The sequence below is a fragment of the Hyperolius riggenbachi genome, chromosome 7, assembly GCF_040937935.1.
Source record: "Hyperolius riggenbachi isolate aHypRig1 chromosome 7, aHypRig1.pri, whole genome shotgun sequence".
Classification (NCBI taxonomy): domain Eukaryota; kingdom Metazoa; phylum Chordata; class Amphibia; order Anura; family Hyperoliidae; genus Hyperolius; species Hyperolius riggenbachi.
In genome coordinates, this window is record NC_090652.1 from 3,820,542 (window position 1) to 3,844,886 (window position 24,345).

Below are 24,345 nucleotides of genomic sequence, written 5' to 3' on the forward strand. Positions count from 1 at the left end.
CAGCACTTTACAGAGTACATAGTCATGCCACTGACTGTCCTCAGAGGAGCTCCCAATCTAATCCTACCATAGTCATAGTCTAATGTCCTACCATATTATTATTATGTATTTATATAGCACTGACATCTTCTGCAGCACTTCACAGAGTACATAGTCATGTCACTGACTGCCCTCAGAGGAGCTCACACTCTAATCCTACCATAGTCATAGTGTAATGTCCTACCATATTATTATTATGTATTTATATAGCAGTGACATCTCCTGCAGCACATTACAGAGTACATAGTCATGTCACTGACTGTCCTCAGAGGAGCTCACAATCTAATTCTACCATAGCCACAGTGTAATGTCCTACCCTATTATTATGTATTTATATAGCACTGACATCTTCTGCAGCACATTACAGAGTACATAGTCATGTCACTGACTGTCCTCAGAGGAGCTCACAATCTAATCCTAGCATAGTCATAGTCTAATGTCCTACCATATTATTATTATTATGTATTTATATAACACTGACATCTTCTGCAGCACATTACAGAGTACATAGTCATGTCACTGGCTGTTCTCATAGGGGCTCACAATCTGATCCTACCATAGTTATAGTCTAATGTCCTACCATATTATTATTATGTATTTATATAGCAGTGACATCTCCTGCAGCACATTACAGTGTACATAGTCATTTCACTGACTGTCCTCAGAGGAGCTCACAATGTAATCCTACCATAGTCATAGCCTAATGTCCTACCATATTATTATTATGTATTTATATAGCAGTGACATCTCCTGCAGCACATTACAGTGTACATAGTCATGTCACTGACTGTCCTCAGAGGAGCTCACACTCTAATCCTACCATAGTCATAGTCTAATGTCCGACCATATTATTATTATGTATTTATATAGCACTGACATCTCCTGCAGCACATTACAGAGTACATAGTCATGTCACTGACTGTCCTCAGAGGAGCTCACACTCTAATCCTACCATAGTCATAGTCTAATGTCCTACCATAATATTATTATGTATTTATATAGCACTGACATCTTCTGCAGCACATTACAGAGTACATAGTCATGTCACTGACTGTCCTCAGAGGAGCTCACAATCTAATCCTACCATAGTCATAGCCTAATGTCCCACCATATTATTATTATGTATTTATATAGCACTGACATCTCCTGCAGCACATTACAGAGTACACAGCCATGTCAGTGACTGTCCTCAGAGGAGCTAACACTCTAATCCTACCATAGTCATAGTCTAATGTCCTACCATATTATTATTATGTATTTATATAGCAGTGACATCTCCTGCAGCACATTACAGAGTACATAGTCATGTCACTGACTGTCCTCAGAGGAGCTCACACTCTAATCCTACCATAGTCATAGTCCAATGTCCTACCATAATGTTATTATGTATTTATATAGCACTGACATCTTCTGCAGCACATTACAGAGTACATAGTCATGTCACTGACTGTCCTCAGAGGAGCTCACAATCTAATCCTACCATAGTCATAGTCTAATGTCCTACCACATTATTATTATGTATTTATATAGCACTGACATCTTCTGCCGATTAATATGGGAAGACATGTTTTATTCACATGAAGCTGCAGATCAGCGGTATGTTTGTGGCGATGCCTGCGGTGAATGATTTGGAGGCGGAGCCTCTTATCGGGGGAGGGGGGGGCATGGCTTCCACATGTCGCTGTGCCCGGGGGGGGGGGGGGGGGGGGGTAATTATTCGCCACAATTCTCCTAATGATGAGGTTCCTCTGTATTCATCCTTTCATGTCCAGAGGCAAACGGACGTGGATTTCCTGTTATCTTCACAACAATTGTGTTTTTCCTTAAACGTTTTTATGTGTTCTGATTGTAACAATCGTGGAGGATCTGCGCGTCGTATACAATGAGTTCCCTCAACCAGCTGCAGGAAAAGGGGATGAAAAGAAAAATGTGCTTTTATTACAAAATAAAGAGGGAATGTACCAAGTCATGTACCAAGTCATAGCTCCTCCGAAACCACCAGCTGCCTGCACGCCCCCCACCCCGCTTCTCCAGTCAGTCTGCAGCTGTGAAAGGCTGTCAGCCAGTGGGGAGGCGGAGCATCAGCTGTCAGAGCAGCCCCTCCCCCCCCTCTTATTTCCTGTCTGACTAAACAGGAAGTGCTTCAAGACCAACTGGGAGTGAGCAGGCGGCTGTCAGTCACTGAGGATCTCTAATCAGCCATGCTTTTCTATAGCATATTATACTTTACAATTTGCTCCACTGTTGTTCTGGTGTTTGATTTGCTTGAGATAGTATCTGGTAGGAACTGAAAAGCACTGGTGGAAGCTGCCTGGATGGCTGCAGAACAGGAAAACTATCTCTGTATTCTACTGCCTAGCTTTAAAGTGGTCTTTTACTGTATATCTTAGTGTGAATGGGAAGTAGCCATAAAATCAGATTTCTTTCTTTGCTTCAGCTGCGCTGATGAGATCCTGGGCATCTGTGTATGCGGTTTGTGGTCAAAGTCAAAAACGTTTATTTTCCCCTTTCTGTTTGCTTTAAAGAGTCAGATCTCTGTCGGCTCACAAGTTAGCACAGGACTCCTTCCATCAGCCCCCTGGGGGGGAGAGAACTGAGTACAGCTCATGTCAAGTGTTCATCATGTGAAGATATTTTCTTTATTCTCTGCGCTACACGGAGGCGCGACCTGTGCGAATACTCGCCTGGATACACCTGTCACTCTCGCCTGTCAGGAATGATCTACGGACAGTCACTCCTACTGGAGACCTGCGGAGTCACGTGCACAGGAATATCAAGTGCGCAGGAATGCGATGACGCACAGTTCACTCTCATTAGTGAACGCTTCCTCCCATGTAGATTTTCCGCACACGTTTTGCGGCAGGAGTAGCCTCTGAAGCACTTGCATTGTGCAGTAGTCTCTGAAGCGCGCTGATTCTTGCAGTAGCAGCCTCTGAAGCATGTTGCATTGTGCATGAGTAGCCTCTGAAGCGCGTTGCATCGGCAGGAGTAGCCTCTGAAGCATGACACATTGTGCAGGAGTAGCCTCTAAAGCGCGTTGCAGCGGCAGGAGTAGCCTCTGTCTGAAGCATGTTGCAGTGGCAGGAGCAGCCTCTGAAGCATGTTGCAGTGGCAGGAGTAGCCTCTGAAGCATGTTGCAGTGGCAATAGTAGCCTCTGAAGCATGTTGCAGTGGCAGGAGCAGCCTCTGAAGCATGTGGCAGCGGCAGGAGCAGCCTATGAAGCGCATTTCAGTGGCAGGAGTAGCCTCTGAAGCATGTTGTTGTGGCAGGAGTAGCCTCTGAAGCATGTTGCAGTGGCAGGAGTAGCCTCTGAAGCGCGTTGCATTGTGCAGTATTCTCTGAAGCATGTTGCAGTGGCAGGAGTAGCTTCTGAAGCATGTTGCAGTGGCAGGAGTAGCCTCTGAAGCGCGTTGCAGTGGCAGGAGTAGCCTCTGAAGCATGTTGCAGTGGCAGGAGTAGCCTCTGAAGCGCGTTGCAGTGGCAGGAGTAGCCTCTGAAGCATGTTGCAGTGGCAGGAGTAGCCTCTGAAGCGCGTTGCAGTGGCAGGAATAGCCTATGAAGCATGTTGCAGTGGCAGAAGCAGCCTCTGAAGCATGTTGCAGTGGCAGAAGCAGCCTCTGAAGCATGTTGCAGTGGCAGGAGTAGCCTCTGAAGCGCGTTGCAGTGGCAGGAGTAGCCTCTGAAGCATGTTGCAGTGGCAGGAGTAGCCTCTGAAGCGCGTTGCAGTGGCAGGAATAGCCTATGAAGCATGTTGCAGTGGCAGGAGTAGCCTCTGGAGCATGTGACAGCGGCAGGAGAAGCCTCTGAAGCATGTTGCAGTGGCAGGAGTAGCCTCTGAAGCATGTTGCAGTGGGAGGAGTAGCCTCTGAAGCGCTTTGCATTGTGCAGTAGTCTCTGAAGCATGTTGCAGTGGCAGGAGTAGCCTCTGAAGCATGTCGCAGTGGCAGTAGTAACCTCTGAAGTACATTGCAGCGGCAGGAGTAGCCTCTGAAGTGCGTTGCATTGTGCAGTAGTCTCTGAGGCGCGTTGATTCTTGCAGTAACAGCCTCTGAAGCACATTGCAGCGGCAGGAGTAGCCTCTGAAGCATGTCTCAGCGGCAGTAGCAGCCTATGAAGCACGTCACAGTGACAGGAGTAGCCTATGAAGCACGGCACAGCGGCAGGACTAGCCTATGAAGCACGGCACAGCGGCAGGAGTAGCCTATGAAGCATGTCGCAGCGGCAGGAGTAGCCTATGAAGCATGTCGCAGCGGCAGGAGTAGACTATGAAGCATGTCGCAACGGCAGTAGTAGCCTCTGAAGCACGTTGCAGTGGCAGGAGTAGCCTCTGAAGCATGTTGCAATGGCAGGAGTAGCCTCTGAAGCATGTTGCAATGGCAGGAGTAGCTATGAAGCATGTTGCAATGGCAGTAGTAGCCTCTGAAGCACGTTGCAGTGGCAGGAGTAGCCTCTGAAGCATGTTGCAATGGCAGGAGTAGCTATGAAGCATGTCTCAGCGGCAGAACAAGCCTCTGAAGCATGTTGCAGTGGCAGGAGTAGCCTCTGAAGCATGTCGCAGTGGCAGGAGCAGCCTCTGAAGCATGTCGCAGCGGCAGAAGTAGCCTATGAAGCTTGTCGCAGCGGCAGGAGTAGCCTAGAAGCTTGTCGCAGCGGCAGGTGTAGCCTATGAAGCTTGTCGCAGTGGCAGGAGCAGCCTCTGAAGCCTGTTGCAGTGGCAGGAGAAGCCTCTGAAGCACGTTGCAGTGGCAGGAGTAGCCTCTGAAGCCCGTTGCAGCGGCAGGAGCAGCTTATGAAGCATGTCTCAGTGGCAGTAGTAGCCTGTGAAGCGCATTGCAGTGACAAGAGTAGGCTCTGAAGAAACACGTTGAATCTTTCAGTAGCAGCCTCTGAAGCACGTCGCAGTGGCAGAAGTAACCTATGCAGCACATTGCAGCGGCAGGAGTAGCCTCTGAAGCATGTTGCAGTGGCAGGAGTAGCCTCTGAAGCATGTTGCAGCGGCAGGAGCAGCCTCTGAAGCACATTGCAGTGGCAGGAGTAGCCTATGAAGCATGTCGCAGCGGCAGGAGTAGCCTGTGAAGCGCATTGCAGTGGCAAGAGTAGCCTCTGAAGCATGTTGCAGTGGCAGGAGTAGCCTCTGAAGCATGTCGCAGCGGCAGGAGTAGCCTGTGAAGCGCATTGCAGTGGCAGGAGTAGCCTCTGAAGCATGTTGCAGTGGCAGGAGTAGCCTCTGAAGCATGTTGCAGCAGCAGGAGCAGCCTCTGAAGCACATTGCAGTGGCAGGAGTAGCCTATGAAGCATGTCACAGCGGCAGGAGCAGCCTCTGAAGCACATTGCAGTGGCAAGAGTAGGCTCTGAAGAAACGCGTTGAATCTTTCAGTAGCAGCCTCTGAAGCACGTTGCAGTGGCAGTAGTAACCTATGCAGCACATTGCAGCGGCAGGAGTAGCCTCTGAAGCATGTTGCAGTGGCAGGAACAGCCTCTGAAGCATGTCTCAGTGGCAGGAGTAGCCTCTAAAGCATGTTGCAGCAGCAGGAGTAACCTCTGAAGTATGTCGCAGTGGCAGGAGTAACCTCTGAAGTATGTCGCAGTGGCAGTAGTAGCCTCTGAAGCACATTGCAGTGGCAGGAGCAGCCTCTGAAGCCAGTCGCAGTGGCAGTAGTAGCCTCTGAAGCACGTACGCAGCGGCGGGAGTATTGACAGCTGTGCGCCGCCGCTCGCATTCCTCCCAAACAGACCCCCATTGTTCCTACCTTTAATGGGTAAAGGATATTGAGGCTTTGAAAGTTTCTGTGTTATTATGTAACGTTTTCAGTCTCCTGTGTTCCCTGAGGATAAAACCTTATATGGACTTGCTGTGGACCCCTCATAGATGGACGCGGAGTTTGGAAAGAGGGATCGCTGGTTTAATAATTAGGCGTATTGTTCTTATTTCCAGCGGAGACTTGGCATGTCGTGTCAGATGAATAGTTGGAATTGCAGTCAGATCTGGTCTTGCGTTCAGCGTACTTTCAGAAGGGGGGTGCGTGGGGGCCGACGACAGATGCCTCGGTACCTAGCCGGGGTCCTCAGACTGACCACCGAGCAAACCTCCACAGCATCACCCAGAGCCTCGGTACCAAGCCGGGGTCCTCAGACTGACCACCCAGCAAACCTCCACAGCATCACCCAGAATCAGGGCCGGAGCTACCATAGGAAAAAATGGGCAATTGCCCGAGGACCCCAGAGCCTGTAGGGGCCCCAAAGTTGTCCCTCCCCATCTTAACTGTTGCTCCCTAGGGACTCTGCAGAGTCCGTTAAGTTGGGAGGTGATTGGGGGAGGGTCAGCAGCCAGCTCAGGGGCCCAGGAGGGAAATTTGGCTGCAACAAAGGGCCTCTAATGACGCTTTTTGGTTCGGGGGGTGTCTGTTGGGGGGCCCCCAGGCTAATTTTGCCCTAGGGCCCAATTGTTACTTGAACCGGCACTGCCCAGAATCACCTCCAAGCAGATAAATTACTGACAGCCTCTATGTCAGGGAACCCGAGTTTAGAGAGATACGGAGGTTGCCATATGTATTTCCTTTTAAAGGACCACAAGCGCCGAAAAAAGTAGGCAGTTAAAATCTGACAGAACTGACAGGTTTTGGGCCAGTCCATCGCCTCATGTGGGATTCTCAGGGTTTTCTTTCTTTACAACAGCATTTCCGGAACAGCAGTTTAACTGCCAAAATAGTAAGATACCAGCCAGCCTTCCCAATCACTGGCAAACTGTTTTGTCAGTTAGACTTTGCAACTGCTGTTCAGAAAATGCTGTTGAAAACAAAGTCAACCCTAAGAATCCCCCATGAGGAGATGGACTGACCCAAAACCTGTCTGTTCTGTCAACTGCCTACTTTTTTTTTACAATAGTGGTCTTTTAAATAATGCCAATTGCTTGGCAGTCCTCCTGATCCTGTATCTCTAATACTTTTAGCCATAGCCCCTGAACAAGCATGCAGATCAGGTACTCCGCTGACTCAGGTTTTACTGAAATAGCCATATGCTTGTTCCAAGGTTTGACTCTGACACTACTTCTGCCAAAAGATCAAGAGGGCTGCCAGGCAACTGCCATTGTTAAGAAGGAAATAAATATGTCAGCCTCCATATCACTCTCACCTCAGGTTCCCTTTAAGAGGAGCTGTCAGCCATACTCTCTCAGAAAACCCTCCACATATATAAGTAGATAAATACTTGCTCTACTTACATAACAGATGTATTGTGCTATCCACGTAATGATTCCTGTGAATCTTATAAAGGAAGAGTAGAGAATCCTATTCTAGACAGTTTCCATATTTACTGTTGCTATTTTGAAGCCAATTCTGATGTCATTTCCTCCCTTACTCTCCTCTGCCTGATTTGCCCGCCCTTCACTATAGAAAGTGCATTGTCCATTGTCTCAGCATGAGAAATATTGGCCAATCAGAGAGGAACAGAGATGTGGGAGGGGGAAGCAGAATGGAAAGAGGCTTCAGCCAATCAGGCTGCATTAGTTAAGTCTGAAGGAAAGTAGAGAAGCAAAAAAAGACCACCCAGCATGCCCTGCAACTTCCTTTGTGTGTACCAAATAAGAGTCATGTAAACTGGGGAATGATCATTTATCAACAAGAAAAGTAATAGTGATGTGTAACTTTTGGATTGCCTGGTTAGCATCCTTATTACTTGTTTACCAGATAAAAATAAAGAACTGATTTTTGATTTTATGCCCGACAGTTACTCTTTAAAGGCTGGTGCACATCATGCAATCTTGACCTGAGAAAGTGATTAGATCGATATTCGGATCTGACATTGATCGGATATATTTATGATTATGTTTCCAATTAGATATGGATCAAAAATGGATTGGATGGACCAACACTGAATGATAGTTAGCATTTCGATTGATAATTTCCACCATATCCAATCTATTTCTGATCAAGAAAGAGATCGATCCTGAGCTGGTGTCGGTCGCTGGCAGTCAGTAGGCGGTATATTTTTTTTTGCCCGATACGATCTTTTTCTTAATCAGAAAAAAATTGACAGCAGATATAAGACTTATTGAATTTGCGAGACAGTCAGTTTGATAAAAGAAGATTGAATCAGACAGAATATTGCCCGAGATCGAGTTATGAGTCTCAATCATCAATCAGTAGGACGCCAGAATTAGTAGAAGTCCGATGGATTTTTGAACTCCTTTTGATAGAAATCGTGTGTTGCTGGGTGATAGAGCGATTGCTACATACCGATCGATTTCAGACATCTGGATCAGGCTGGCTTCACAGTAGTCAGCTGGCTTTGGAAGATATCATCGCTAGCCTCATACACACATTAGTTGAAACCCTGCCAAGGAGGTCGATAATGACCACACCCACCAAGAATTAGACAAACACAGAACATTTATATCGCGCTTTTCTCCTGGCGGACTGAAAGCGCCAGAGCTGCAGTCACTAGGGGGCGCTCTATAGGCAGTAGCTGTGTTAGGCCAGAGCTGCAGTCACTAGGGGGCGCTCTATAGGCAGTAGCTGTGTTAGGCCAGAGCTGCAGCCACGAGGGGGCACTCTATAGGCAGTAGCAGTGTTAGGCCAGAGCTGCAGCCACTAGAGGGTGCTCTATAGGCAGTAGCAGTGTTAGGCCAGAGCTGCAGCCACGAGGGGGCACTCTATAGGCAGTAGCAGTGTTAGGCCAGAGCTGCAGCCACTAGAGGGTGCTCTATAGGCAGTAGCAGTGTTAGGCCAGAGCTGCAGCCGCTAGGGGGCGCTCTATATAGTCAGTAGCAGTGTTAGGCCAGAGCTGCAGCCACTAGGGGGCGCTCTATAGGCAGTAGCAGTGTTAGGCCAGAGCTGCAGCACTAGGGGGCGCTCTATAGGCAGTAGCAGTGATAGGCCAGAGCTGCAGCCACTAGGGGGCACTCTATAGGCAGTAGCAGTGTTAGGCCAGAGCTGCAGCCACTAGGGTGCGCTCTATAGACAGTAGCAGTGTTAGGCCAGAGCTGCAGCCGCTAGGGGGCGCTCTATATAGTCAGTAGCAGTGTTAGGCCAGAGCTTCAGCCACTAGGGGGCGCTCTATAGGCAGTAGCAGTGTTAGGCCAGAGCTGCAGCCACTAGGGGGTGCTCTATAGGCAGTAGCAGTGTTAGGCCAGAGCTGCAGCCACTAGGGGGTGCTCTATAGCCATTCGCAGTGTTAGGCCAGAGCTGCAGCCACTAGGGCGCACTCTATAGGCAGTAGCAGTGTTAGGCCAGAGCTGCAGCCACTAAGGCGCACTCTATAGGCAGTAGCAGTGTTAGGCCAGAGCTGCAGCCACTAGGTGGCGCTCTATAGGCAGTAGCAGTGTTAGGCCAGAGCTGCAGCCACTAGGGGGTGCTCTATAGGCAGTAGCAGTGTTAGGCCAGAGCTGCAGCCACTAGGGGGCGCTCTATAGGCAGTAGCAGTGTTAGGCCAGAGCTGCAGCCACTAGGGGGCGCTCTATAGGCAGTAGCAGTGTTAGACCAGAGCTGCAGCCACTAAGGGGCGCTCTATAGGCAGTAGCAGTGTTAGGCCAGAGCTGCAGCCACTAGGTGGTGCTCTATGAGCAGTAGCAGTGTTAGGCCAGAGCTGCAGCCACTAGGGGGCGCTCTATAGGCAGTAGCAGTGTTAGGCCAGAGCTGCAGCCACTAGGGGGCGCTCTATAGGCAGTAGCAGTGTTAGGCCAGAGCTGCAGCCACTAGGGGGCGCTCTATAGGCAGTAGCAGTGTTAGGCCAGAGCTGCAGCCACTAGGGGGCGCTCTATAGGCAGTAGCAGTGTTAGGCCAGAGCTGCAGCCACTAGGGGGCGCTCTATAGGCAGTAGCAGTGTTAGGCCAGAGCTGCAGCCACTAGGGGGCAGTCTATAGGCAGTAGCAGTGTTAGGCCAGAGCTGCAGTCACTAGGGGCGCTCTATAGGCAGTAGCAGTGTTAGGCCAGAGCTGCAGCCACTAGGGGGCGCTCTATAGGCAGTAGCAGTGTTAGGCCAGAGCTGCAGCCACTAGGGTGCGCTCTATAGGCAGTAGCAGTGTTAGGCCAGAGCTGCAGCCACTAGGGGGCGCTCTATAGGCAGTAGCAGTGTTAGGCCAGAGCTGCAGCCACTAGGGGGCGCTCTATAGGCAGTAGCAGTGTTAGGCCAGAGCTGCAGCCACTAGGGAGCGCTCTATTGGCAGTAGCAGTGTTAGGCCAGAGCTGCAGCCACTAGGGGCGCTCTATAGGCAGTAGCAGTGTTAGGCCAGAGCTGCAGCCACTAGGGGCGCTCTATAGGCAGTAGCAGTGTTAGGCCAGAGCTGCAGCCACTAGGGGGCGCTCTATAGGCAGTAGCAGTGTTAGGCCAGAGCTGCAGCCACTAGGGGGCGCTCTATAGGCAGTAGCAGTGTTAGGCCAGAGCTGCAGCCACTAAGTGGTGCTCTATAGGCAGTAGCAGTGTTAGGCCAGAGCTGCAGCCACTAGGGGGCAGTCTATAGGCAGTAGCAGTGTTAGGCCAGAGCTGCAGCCACTAGGGGCGCTCTATAGGCAGTAGCAGTGTTAGGCCAGAGCTGCAGCCACTAGGGGCGCTCTATAGGCAGTAGCAGTGTTAGGCCAGAGCTGCAGCCACTAGGGGGCACTTTATAGGCAGTAGCAGTGTTAGGCCAGAGCTGCAGCCACTGGGACGCGCTCTATAGGCAGTTGCAGTGTTAAGGAGACTTGCCTAAGGTCTCCTACTGAATAGGTGCTGGCTTACTGAACAGGCAGAGCCGAGATTCGAACCCAGGTCTCCTGTGTCAGAGGCAGAGCCCTTAACCAGTACACTATCCAATTTAGCGTGACTACAGCAGCCAGCGACTGACCCGGTGGATAACTTCCCCGAACGATGGCCAATAGCATTGTCCTTTTCACTCACCCCACCCACCATGTGACTTCCTAGAAAGTTTTTCAAATGTTTTTTTTTTTTTTTATCACTGGGAAGATTTATACACAATGGCCTCAGTCGTGGGTTGTTCACTGCAAAAAAAATGAACTCTCCTGCTCATTATCACACTACAAGAGCTTTTCTACGAGCTTTGTGATTTGAAAAGCTCTTGTTAATGTTGTCCTATGTATGTCTTCTCACTGGAGCGATGTGATTCTGTAACAATCCGCCATAACATCGCAATCGCAAGAGCTTTTCAAATCTCGAGCGCTTAAAAATGCTCTTGTAGTCTGAACGAGCGAGAGAATTCGGTCTTCTTTAATGTGGAAAACTAGACCTCCAGAACACCATGTCATATCACTTTGATCTGCAGTGTCGGGAGATGAAAGGGACTTTTTGAAGAAGTTAAAAGTCCTGATGTATGATGTAGATAACAATAATAACGTATGACTCACTTGTGTTTCTGCAAGTTTGTTTTGCTCTCTTTTCTTAATTTCTTAGGCTTTTCCTACTTAAAGTGGGCCCAAATTAAAAATACAAGATTTCAGAAATAAAATCTATTTTCTAAATTATAATAATAAATAGCAGCCTTTTTCCAGCGGCATGATGACAAATATAAAATATTTTACATTTATTCGAGGAACCCCTCCCTTCCTTTCATATTGCCGGGACAGAATCCGGCAGACAGGTGGAGGAGATAAAAAACAGAACACAGGCTGCTACTGATGATATCACAGGGGAGGTGATCTCAGCTTGTGTGAGATTTCACATAGACCACGCCCCTGTGAGGGAGGGTAGCTGATGACAGACACACCCATGATCTAAAACCTCCTACTAAGCTCAGAAGTAATGGCTGCCCCCAGTATAACCCTAGCTATGAAAAGAGAAGGGTGAAAAGCATGCACTGAAATGCTCATAGGCTTGAAGGAGTGTTTATTTATCTTTGTATGTGTCAGAGTGCTGCAACTAAATATTTTGAATGTAAAAAAAAGTTTGGTTATGGTCCGCTTTAATGTACATTAGTTAACTTTGCTTTGTTTTTCATTCACAGCTTTAAAAAGGTCTTTTGACATGGAGGACATTGACGACACCCCCGTGTTCACTCCGACCTCCTCGCTCAGTTCTCCGTTCAGTCCGAATCATGGCTCGGTACCAAGAGCGAGCAATGGGGATAGCCAGATGTCTACGGGATCCCACCAGCCACTCTACCAGTCCCACATCCGCATCAGCTCCAGCAGCAGTCCCTCCCAGAGTCCGGTCCTCAAGAGTAGAATCACCAGCAGCTTGTCTTTCAACCGTGGTACGATGCAGATGGCCAAGACCAATGGATCAGCGGGGCAAGGCCTCACCCGCGTGTCTTCATTCCAAACGCGGCTTCACCCCAGTGGCTTTTCATCCCCTCGGCACGGCAGCGATAGCGAGAGCCTCCACAGTTCCACGTCTAGTCTGGAGTGTCCAGCGCCCATGAAACCTTTTCAGCCACTCCGTCCAACACAGACGCCCATAGGACAGCATGGGTCTGGTGTCACGATGTCCAATGTGACCAGCCCAGTTCTTAAAAAATTTTCATCCCATGGGAATGTGTTTCATTCTGAAGTAGAACGGCCAGGAGTCCGTCTGGTACCTGTGACTGCCAAAAACCATGGTTCCTTGCCATCTCTAGACCTTCACATTACCGAGGACAGCGTGCCTGACTTGGTTCCCTCTCCAGATGCTGGATATCCACCATCAGAAGGATGGAATTCTCCAACTCCCGACTTCAAGCGACCTTCATCCAGGAATACAACAAAGTCCATAAGTAGAGAACCTTCATTCTCCTCATCTTCTGCCTCCTCCTCGCCTCCCGCGGAATGTGCACCAATCAACTGTGATCTGACTTCCTCTCCCTCTCCTCCTCCCATTTTTGGTCCTCTTCAGCACACTACTCTTCAGAAGTTTCCACTATCTCTCCAGAGCCCTATCGGAAAACCTAATGGTTCCATTGCTGATCAGTTTAATAGACCTTTACCCCGAACACAGCTAAGAGTAAATCTCAATGCCACCCCTGGTGTTTCTTCTCAAGTGAGCAAGGAGAAATCTCCTGTGAAAAGCCAGTCTCAGATTCCATCCATAGGAAGGACAAGTTCCCACAACTTTGCTGCTCCAGTATCACCCATTACCAGTTCCCGTTTGCCACCAGCACATCAAGATTCTCTCCAAGAATCAAACTTCAATCATAACCTGAAGCCGTCGGAATTACACCATTCCAGCGATCGACTCCGATCCATGATGCAGAGGGCTCATTCCTTTACCAAAGCTGATAATCTACAGGATCAGTATGTGCAAGACGACTTGGTCAATGAAAAGTCAACGGGATATCTACCTAACAATGTGAAGAGCATTCAAGAACCAGCCTGTTATGAAAAGTCCCCTCTCGTGACCAGAATCCAAGGTGGTGGACATTCAACATCCACCACCTATCTTCAAGATAACCAGCAGAGCCACAATGTCCCAGAAACCACCTTGGAGTCCATCAATGGCATTCCACCTCTTCAGAACCATCTTCAAAGTGAGCCACAAATCATAGTACCACCAACAGCAACACCTTTCAAACAACCGTCTGGCCTGCTGAGATCGTCTGAACGTCGTGAGGAGGAAAAACTCAAGACCAGAGATTCTGGCTTAGAAGGTAAGAACATTTACTAGTCTTTTCAGAACTAATCTGTCACATTCACGAGTGACCGGTTAGGGTTAGGGTCTTAAGTCTTATCATAGGATGAGTGGTGGGGAATGCAAAATATTACATGCAATTCATTGCGCTCTATTCATGATGCATAAGACGCACATAATGATGCAAATTATTCTTCTTAGCACAGCTTATTGCACACACCCCACCAGGGCATCTTGCAGAATACTATACAACTGTATATCCATTGCCCTTGTCACAATCCTATCATATACTGTAAGTGTTATGCTAAGTCTGACAACACAACGGTAATATTGAAAGGAAATCGAAGACCTTGAGAGTAATCATCCAAAAATCTTCAGATTAAACTATTACATTTGATCCAAACTGATCACATTTTAATCAATTGGTTTTACCTTTTTGGTTTAATTTTATACGGATGGGATTGTTTTACTCAATCAAAATTGCCCATCACAACTGGAATGTGTATGGCGGGGACTGGTATACTTTTGCAACCCTGAAACGAGGAAGGTTCTGGGATCCCAGGTAGAGGAAAGGTTCTAGGATCCCATGTAAAGGGAAGTCTATGGGATCCCAGGTAGAGGGAAGGTTATGGGATCCCGGGTAGAGGGAAGGTTCTAGGATCCCATGTAGAGAGAAGGTACTGGGATCCCAGGTAGAGGGAAGGTTCTAGGATCCCGGGTAGAGGGAAGGTTCTGGGATCCCGGGTAGAAGGAAGGTTCTAGAATCCCGGGTAAAGGGAAGGTTCTGGGATCCCGGGTAAAGGGAAGGTTCTAGGATCCCATAGACCCTTCCTGGTCCTCTCCCTGCCCACCGCTGTCACCCCCATTAAAGTTATTCGACTTACTAGTTGAACACCTCTCCAGGACTCCTCTGAAGGCTTCAGAAGGACTTGTGTTCTGAGTTCCTCAGAAGACAGCAGCATGCTGTATACACCACAGTGCAGAGCCACCTGTCTTCAGAAACACTTGGGGACGTGAGTGCTTCCATACTGTGCATGCACAAGTCTATACTCAGGGGCGCACGGATCTGCTTGTCTTCTGAGGAACTCAGGGACGTGAGTGCTTCTGAAGCCTTCAGAGAAGTCCTGAAGGCATGAACTTTGAACGGTTGACAGCAGGGGACGGAGGGGACATAGCGAGAACTCTATGGGATCCAGAGCATTCTGTCTCCATAGGTGAGTATTTAAAGAGGACCTGTAATTTCTCATGGCAGAACATACAAATGATTTAGGGTACCCAATTTTACATGACGTATCCTGGTTTCAGCACTTGCTAGATATATATATATACTTTGGTATGGAGTAAAGTTGAGCCTAGGCTATTGTGTCCTGCAGCCTTCTGCCCCAGAGCACTCTGGGAGATCGGTGGTCTGGGTTGACCTGTGGTGAATGTATGGGAGGAACACTTCCCGGGGTGACTGGGTGAGCTGAGAGTAGAGCAGCTCCCGTGTGAGTGACGCCAGGTAACTGGCATTGCCCTGGCAGCCGCCCTCTCGCTCACAGACTGCCTGGAGACTGAGGAGGCCACTCTGTGCCAAGCCATGTGGGGCGGGGGGAATGAGATGAGCAGGAGACCTCAGCCCCCTTCTCTCCTGAATCCTGGGATCCCCTCCAGCAGTTATTCTGTAAATAATCAGGTCTGGGCCTGCTCCCTCCCACTCGCCCGCTAACTGCTCTCATAACTTTCCTCTAACTTTCCCGAGGAGCCTTCTGAGAGCGACACACATGGAAAAGACATCCGCTCGGCTGCCAGGGTCTGTATGTGGGTCTCGGGTTCCCATCTGACCCCCGGGAGGCGCTGTGTGACCCCCCCCCTCCCCCCGCTGTACCCCAGGACTGACAGCTGCTAGAAGGATGAGGTCACTGCTGGGGATTTGGGGGTTAGCGGAGTTTTTTATTGGGTGAAAGTACGCCAAGAGTTACGCTGCATATGATGTAAACGTTAGGAGACCTCTCCAAAAGCTGGAGATTGTGCAGAGGAACCGGACGACCAATCAGAGAGGAAAGCATCAAATAATTGCCAAAATCACATGGAAAAAACGCCTTCATATCCCTTATCTCCCGTGAGCTGTGCGCAATACTCGATATATGGCGAGAGGGGGGGGGGGGGCATGGCTGTCCTACTGACACCTCCATATCCCTTATCTCCCGTGAGCTTTGCGCAATACTCAATATATGGCGAGGGGGGGGCATGGCTGTCCTTCTTTATCTCCTGTGAGCTGCTAGTCCTATGCGATACAAAGCTGGGCTGCCATACTGACACTTCCATAGCTTTGGCAAGGCCATTGTTCCCCTATTTATCCCTCTTGTTGTAATTTACTTCTTCCTGTGACGTGTTGTCGGCCCTCTCCATAGCAACAGAATTGTCCATCTCCATGGTAACAGCACGCGTTGCCAGGCTCCAGTCCGTACAGCGTTCGGCCCCTACGAACTGTCGCTCATCATGGGATCAATCTCTTTCTTTGCAGACGACAGTCCTTTAAGCTGCCCATTAATGATGCAATATTTTCAGATGCAATCATTCGATCAGATTGGCGGGTTGTTAAGTAATCGAAAGTAATTATCGATTATTCCCATAAATAGGTCAATGAGGGCACTTTCTCTCTTCAGATACGATCATACAATTCCGATTGACAGAATTCTGTATTCCCACCAACCATAGAATCGTTTCACTTTGGTTTTCGTCCTTGATTTTCTCCACATACTGCGATTTGATTGTAGAAATTTGATTGAATGATCGCCTCTGAAGAAAACATTGTACCGTTAATGGCCACCTAGGGAAAACATCTTGTGTAGCATTAACATATCATAACTAAGGTGTTATATCATTTTAAGGGGGTGTGCAGGTAGCTATATGTGTCCGGGGTAAATAGATTGCCATGAGAATTATTGTACCCTGAACAGCAGCTGCAGTGCTGACCACAAAGAGGTAGTCTATCAGCAGAGGGAGGAGCTGGGCTGGGTCAGGTGATCAGCTCGGTGCTGGAGAAGGAACTGCAGATGCCACCATGTGTTATAAATATTCTTATTGCCCAAAGTACAAACCTGTGCTGAAAAAACCTAAGTACATTGCTAATGGCTGCAAGTTTTCTACTTTGTACGTTTCAGAAAATGAGGGACTGAAATAAGGATGTGATATTTACATTGTAACTTTTTGTTTTTGGATAGTGTGGATGGCGGTTAAACCTCGTTCCGGGGTTTTACTGCAGCCTGCTGATTTCTCAACTCTTTTTGTCCCTCTGGGTCCCCCGACCTACCAAACTACACAGAAAACCTTCCTTCACCCAAAACAACTGCTCATGATCATTTTGGGTGAATGTTAAGGGCCCGTTTCCACTTGTGCGGTGGGGAATCGTCACGGAAACCGCGTTAACGAATTTGCATGCGGACGCAAATTTGTTAGCGTTTGTATGCAAATTTTACTGCGAATTCGCACACGATTTTGCATATATTTTGCGAATGTAACCATGTCAGTGCCTGTGTGCTTTTACATTGGTTTTATGCAAAATCGTATGCGAATTCGCATGAAAATTCGCATATCGAAACCGCAAGCAAATGTCCTATTAAATATATTGTATGCGAATCGCCTAGCGGTGTGCGGCGAGCGAATTCTGATGGCTCTGCCGTGCAATGAAATCCTGACAAGTGGAAACAGCCACATCCACTTGTATTGCCTATGCGAATTCCCATGCAGGAAACGCACGCAGATTTGCTCTAGTGGAAACGGGCCCTTAGTGTGATGATCACTTTGGTTGTAAGTTTAGTGAGCAGCCAGTCAGCTTGGCCAGTTATTGTGGTTTGCATGAAAATATAATGCAAACCGTATAAAACGAGAGAATGGCAATTCGAGAGACGCATTCGTCAATAAAGTGACTGTTTCAGGCGACATTTATCCTGTTGATATTCGTAATTTAGACAACTGTGATATATGTTATGTTTGTTGCTATAATTTGGGCCGGGCGATCGTCGGACGGTTGCCGCGGTGGCAGCTTACATCAGAGCGAGCGCTACGTAAGCTTCCTGCACATCCAGTTCTTTATTGTCGCTGCAGATTTATGTAGCGAGAGAGACGGCCGTACACAGCGCAGCTGAACAAACAGTCCCTCCGCTTATTGTGCGCAGTGCAGGTAATGGCCTCTCAGAGAGCAGAGGATTGTGGGAAAACACCTACTGCACTTACAACATGAAACCTGAGCAAACATCACCTCCGACCCCCTCCATTCCCAGCGCTTTGCCCAGGGCCCCGCCCAGGCATATGTCATACAGTAAAGTATGATCGCAGGTATAATGCAAGCCTCACAGGGGGCGCCACTGTAAGGAAAGTACACTGACCACAGGAGAGGCACAGCTTATACTGTATATACTGGAGGCAGCAGAGATCAGCACACACTGCAGCTAATTTACTATCAGTACAGGCACATAGTAAAGGTAGCCATACACTGGTCGATTTGCCATTAGATCGACCAGCTGACAGATCCCTATCTGATCGAATCTGATCGAATCTGATCAGAGAGGGATCGTATGGCTGCCTTTACTGCAAGCAGATTGTGAATTGATTTCAGCCCGAAACCGATCACAATCTGTGGAGCTGCCGCCTGTCCCCCCCCCTCCCCCCGCGCATACATTACCTGACGCTGGCTCCCGGGCATCTTCCCCACATCTCCTCCACGCTGCACCCGCTCCATCCCGGCGCTTCCTGTGTCACTCCGTGACCAGGAAGTTCAAATAGAGCGCCCTCTATTTGAACTTCCTGGTCACTGCAGTGACACAGGAAGCGCCGGGATGGAGCCGGAACAGAGCCGTGCAGTGCGGAGAAGACGCCCGGGAGCCAGCCTCAGGTAATGTATACCTGATCGGATCGGCCGCCGCTAGCGACGCGATCCCTACCCGCGGGCGATCGACGGACTGATCCGATTTCGGGAGGAAATCGGATCGGCGGGTGCGTTTAGCGCGAACGATTGGCAGCAGATTCGATCCCAGGATCGAATCTGCTGTCGAAACGGCCGCGAATCGGGCCAGTGTATTGCCACCTTAATAGCTTATACTGTACATACTGGAGGTAGCAAAGATCAGCACACACTGCAGCTAATTTACTATCAGTACAGGCACAGAGTAACAGCTTATACTGTACATACTGGGGGTAGCAGAGATCAGCACACACTGCAGCTGGTTTACTATCAGTACAGGCACAGAGTGACAGCTCATACTGTACATACTGGAGGCAGCAGAGATCAGCACACACTGCAGCTAGTTTACTATCAGTACAGGCACAGAGTAACAGCTTATACTGTACATACTGGAGGTAGCAAAGATCAGCACACACTGCAGCTAATTTACTATCAGTACAGGCACAGAGTAACAGCTTATACTGTACATACTGGGGGTAGCAGAGATCAGCACACACTGCAGCTGGTTTACTATCAGTACAGGCACAGAGTGACAGCTCATACTGTACATACTGGAGGCAGCAGAGATCAGCACACACTGCAGCTAGTTTACTATCAGTACAGGCACAGAGTAACAGCTTATACTGTACATACTGGAGGTAGCAGAGATCAGCACACACTGCAACTAGGTTACTATCAGTACGGGCACAGAGTAACAGCTTATACTGTACATCCTGGAGGCAGCAGAGATCAGCACACACTGCAGCTAGTATACTATCAGCACAGGCACAGAGTAACAGCTTATACTGTACATACTGGAGGCAGCAGAGATCAGCACACACTGCAGCTAGTTTACTATCAGTACAAGCACAGATTAACAGCTTATACTGTACATACTGGAGGCAGCAGAGATCAGCACACGCTGCAGCTAGTTTACTATCAGTACAAGCACAGATTAACAGCTTATACTATACATACTGGAGGCAGTAGAGATCAGCACACACTGCAGCTAGTTTACTATCAGTACAGGCACAGAGTGACATCATATACTGTACATACTGGAGGCAGCAGAGATCAGCACATGCTGCAGCTAGTTTACTATCAGTACAGGCACAGAGTAACAGCTTATACTGTACATACTGGAGGCAGCAGAGATCAGCACACACTGCAGCTAGTCTACTATTAGTACAGGCACAGAGTAACAGCTTATACTGTACATACTGGAGGTAGCAGAGATCAGCACACACTGCAGCTAGTCTACTATCAGTACAGGTACAGAGTAACAGCTTATACTGTACATACTGGAAATAGCAGAGATCAGCACACGCTGCAGCTAGTTTACTATCAGTACAGGCACAGAGTAGCTGCTTATACTGTACATACTGGGGGTAGCAGAGATCAGCACACACTGCAGCTAGTATACTATCAGTACAGGCACAGAGTAACAGCTTATACTGTACATACTGGAGGCAGTAGAGATCAGCACACACTGCAGCTAGTCTACTACCAGTACAGGCACAGATTAACAGCTTATACTGTACATACTGGAGGCAGCAGAGATCAGCACACACTGCAGCTAGTTTACTATCAGTACAGGCACAGAGTGACATCTTATACTGTACATACTGGAGGCAGCAGAGATCAGCACACGCTGCAGCTAGTTTATTATCAGTACAGGCACAGAGTAACAGCTTATACTGTACATACTGGAGGCAGCAGAGATCAGCACACACTGCAGCTAGTATACTATCAGTACAGGCACAGAGTAACAGCTTATACTGTACATACTGGAGGCAGTAGAGATCAGCACACACTGCAGCTAGTCTACTATCAGTACAGGCACAGATTAACAGCTTATACTGTACATACTGGAGGCAGCAGAGATCAGCACACACTGCAGCTAGTTTACTATCAGTACAGGCACAGAGTGACATCATATACTGTACATACTGGAGGCAGCAGAGATCAGCACACGCTGCAGCTAGTTTACTATCAGTACAGGCACAGAGTAACAGCGTATACTGTACATACTGGAGGTAGCAGAGATCAGCACACACTGCAGCTAGTTTACTATCAGTTAAGGCACAAAGTAACGGCTTATACTGTACATACTGGAGGCAGCAGAGATCAGCACACACTGCAGCTAGTCTACTATCAGTACAGGTACAGAGTCACAGCTTATACTGTACATACTGGAGGTAGCAGAGATCAGCACACACTGCAGCTAGTCTACTATCAGTACAGGCACAGAGTAGCTGCTTATACTGTACATACTGGGGGTAGCAGAGATCAGCACACACTGCAGCTAGTATACAATCAGTACAGGCACCGAGTAACCACTTATACTGTACATACTGGAGGCAGTAGAGATCAGCACACACTGCAGCTAGTCTACTATCAGTACAGGCACAGAGTAACAGCTTATACTGTACATACTGGAGGTAGCAGAGATCAGCACACACTGCAGCTAGTCTACTATCAGTACAGGTACAGAGTAACAGCTTATACTGTACATACTGGAGGTAGCAGATATCAGCACACGCTGCAGCTAGTTTACTATCAGTACAGGCACAGAGTAACAGCTTATACTGTACATACTGGAGGCAGCAGAGATCAGCACACGCTGCAGCTAGTTTACTATCAGTACAGGCACCGAGTAACCGCTTATACTGTACATACTGGAGGCAGCAGAGATCAGCATACACTGCAGCTAGTTTACTATCAGTACAGGCACCGAGTAACAGCTTATACTGTACATACTGGAGGCAGCAGAGATCAGCATACACTGCAGCTAGTTTACTATCAGTAAAGGCACCGAGTAACCGCTTATACTGTACATACTGGAGGCAGCAGAGATCAGCACACGCTGCAGCTAGTTTATTATCAGTACAAGCCCAGAGTAACAGCTTATACTGTACATACTGGAGGCAGCAGAGATCAGCACACACTGCAGCTAGTTTACTATCAGTAAAGGCACAGAGTAACAGCTTATAATGTACATACCGGAGGCAGCAGAGATCAGCACACACTGCAGCTAGTTTGTTATCAGTACAGGCACAGAGTAACAGCTTACACTGTACATACTGGAGGTAGCAGAGATCAGCACTCGCTGCAGCTAGTTTACTATCAGTACAGGCACAGAGTAACAGCTTATACTGTACATACCGGAGGCAGCAGAGATCAGCACACACTGCAGCTAGTTTACTATCAGCACAGGCACAGAGTAACAGCTTATACTGTACATACTGGAGGCAGCAGAGATCAGCACACGCTGCAGCTAGTTTATTATCAGTACAAGCACAGAGTAACAGCTTATACTGTACATACTGGAGGTAGCAGAGAACACACACTGCAGCTAGTTTACTATCAGTACAGGCACAGAGTGACAGTGTATACTGTACACACTGGAGGCAGCAGAGATCAGCACACACTGCAGCTAGTTTACTATCAGTACAGGCACAGAGTAACAGCTTATACTGTACATACTGGAGGTAGCAGAGATCAGCACACACTGCAACTAGGTTCCTATCAGTACGGGCACAGAGTAACAGCTTATACTGTACATACTGGAGGTAGCAGAGATCAGCACACACTGCAGCTAGTTTACTATCAGTACAGGCACAGAGTGACAGCTTATACTGTACATACTGGAGGCAGCAGAGATCAGCACACACTGCAGCTAGTTTACTATCAGTACAGGCACAGAGTGACAGCTTATACTGTACATACTGGAGGCAGCAGAGATCAGCACACACTGCAGCTAGTCCACTATCAGTACAGGCACAGAGTAACAGCTTATACTGTACATACTGGAGGTAGCAGAGATCAGCACACGCTGCAGCTAGTTTCCTATCAGTACAGGCACAGAGTAAGAGCTTATACTGTACATACTGGAGGTAGCAGAGATCAACACACGCTGCAGCTAGTTTCCTATCAGTACAGGCACAGAGTAACAGCTTACTTTGTACATACTGGAGGTAGCAGAGATCAGCACACACTGCAGCTAGTTTACTATCACTACAAGTACAGAGTAACAGCTTATACTGTACATACTGGAGGTAGCAGAGATCAGCACACACTGCAGGTAGTATACTATCAGTACAGGCACAGAGTAACAGCTTATACTGTACATACTGGAGGTAACAGAGATCAGCACACACTGCAGGTAGTTTACTATCAGTACAGGCACAGAGTAACAGCTTATACTGTACATACTGGAGGGAGCAGAGATCAGCACACACTGCAGCTAGTTTACTACCAGTACAGGCACAGAGTAACAGCTTATACTGTACATACTGGGGGTAGCAGAGATCAGCACACACTGCAGCTAGTTTACTATCAGTACAGGCACACAATAACACATTGTCATTTTGCAAATATATTTTCTAAATCGAAAATAGCCTTTTTGAAAGTGAGAATGACTTTGGCTGTTTTTCACACTGACACTGGTGAGCAGATTAGGCATCCTTTGGAACGGTTTTGGTAATAACGTTGTCAGCCGTGTGAATTGCATTAGCCGCAGATACCCCCACATCCTGTCAGGTTGCTAATCCTGACAGATCGTCCTGAGGAATGTAGATTGGCACCCCTAGGTGATGAGCGTTGTACGTGTAAGAACAGGTGCACCTCCTAGGCCGGATTCCAAGCCTTTGACACCGCCATCCATCCCCCTCTGTCACAGAACCAGGTTTAGGTAATTACTTAATGAGAACATTCCTACCGCTCCAGCCTCTCAGTATCCCACCCACCCCCTAAACTTCTAAGCCCCCCAGCGCCCCCCGGACTCCCCTCTGGGGGGACACTGCCGCTGTTTGCCCGCTGACAGCTCTACATGCAGGTCAGACAGGTGAGAGACACCAGAGGAAATGGAGAGACAGGTGAGGGGAGCGCCGGGCGTAGCCTTGCGTTGAGACAAGAGTGACGGCAAACGTGAGCGATGAGGGGGGTTTGTCGTGTAATATGGAGACACGAGGTGGTCAGAAACGAGAAGCCCCCCTCAGGAATCTCATGTCAGGCCTGTCAGGAGGATGAGGCCTACGAATCAGGCAGACAGCGCGGTGAGAGCGATGGTGAGCCATGAGGGGGGCTCGTCGTGTAATATGGAGACACAACATTGTCAGAAACGAGAAGCCTCCCTCAGGAATCTTATGTCAGGCCTGTCAGGAGGATGAGGCCTACGAATCAGGCAGACGGTATGGCGAGAGCGTTGGTGAGCGAGAAGGGGGGCTTGTCGTGTAATATGGAGACACGAGGCGGTCAGAAACGAGAAGCCCCCCTCAGGAATCTCATTATGTCAGGCCTGTCAGGAGGATGAGGCCTACGTATCAGGCAGACAGCGCGGTGAGAGTGATGGTGAGCCATGAGGGGGGCTCGTTGTGTAATATGGAGACACGAGGCGGTCAGAAACGAGAAGCCCCCCTCAGTAATTTTATGTCCGGCCTGTCGGGAGGATGAGGCCTACGAATCAGGTAGGCAGTGTGCGAGAGCGATGGTGAGCGATGAGGGGGTCTCGTCGTGTACTATGGAGACACGAGGCGGTCAGAAACGAGAAGCCCCCCTCAGGAATCTCATTATGTCAGGCCTGTCAGGAGGATGAGGCCTACGAATCAGGCAGGCAGCGCGGCGAGAGCGATGGTGAGCCATGAGGGGGGCTCGTCGTGTAATATGGAGACACGAGGCGGTCAGAAACGAGAAGCCCCCCTCAGAAATCTCATTATGTCCGGCCTGTCAGGAGGATGAGGCCTACGAATCAGGCAGACGGTATGGCGAGAGCGTTGGTGAGCGAGAAGGGGGGCTTGTCGTGTAATATGGAGACACGAGGCGGTCAGAAATGAGAAGCCCCCCTCAGGAA

At 48.7% G+C, this 24,345-nt stretch overlaps 1 protein-coding gene across 2 annotated transcripts in view; it reads left to right on the forward strand.

The window, feature by feature from the left end:
- The window catches only part of LOC137524056 (neuronal-specific septin-3-like), a 246,507-nt gene that overhangs the window by 78,359 nt on the left and 143,803 nt on the right, over positions 1 to 24,345 (forward strand). Inside the window, exon 2 of one of the 2 annotated variants that reach the window (XM_068243489.1) lies at positions 11,973 to 13,589. The exons of the other annotated variant lie outside the window; for it this stretch is intronic. Within the exon in view, the coding sequence (XP_068099590.1) occupies positions 11,973 to 13,589 (1,617 nt within the window). The remainder of the gene's footprint in view (positions 1 to 11,972; positions 13,590 to 24,345) is intronic. 2 annotated transcript variants of the gene reach the window in all.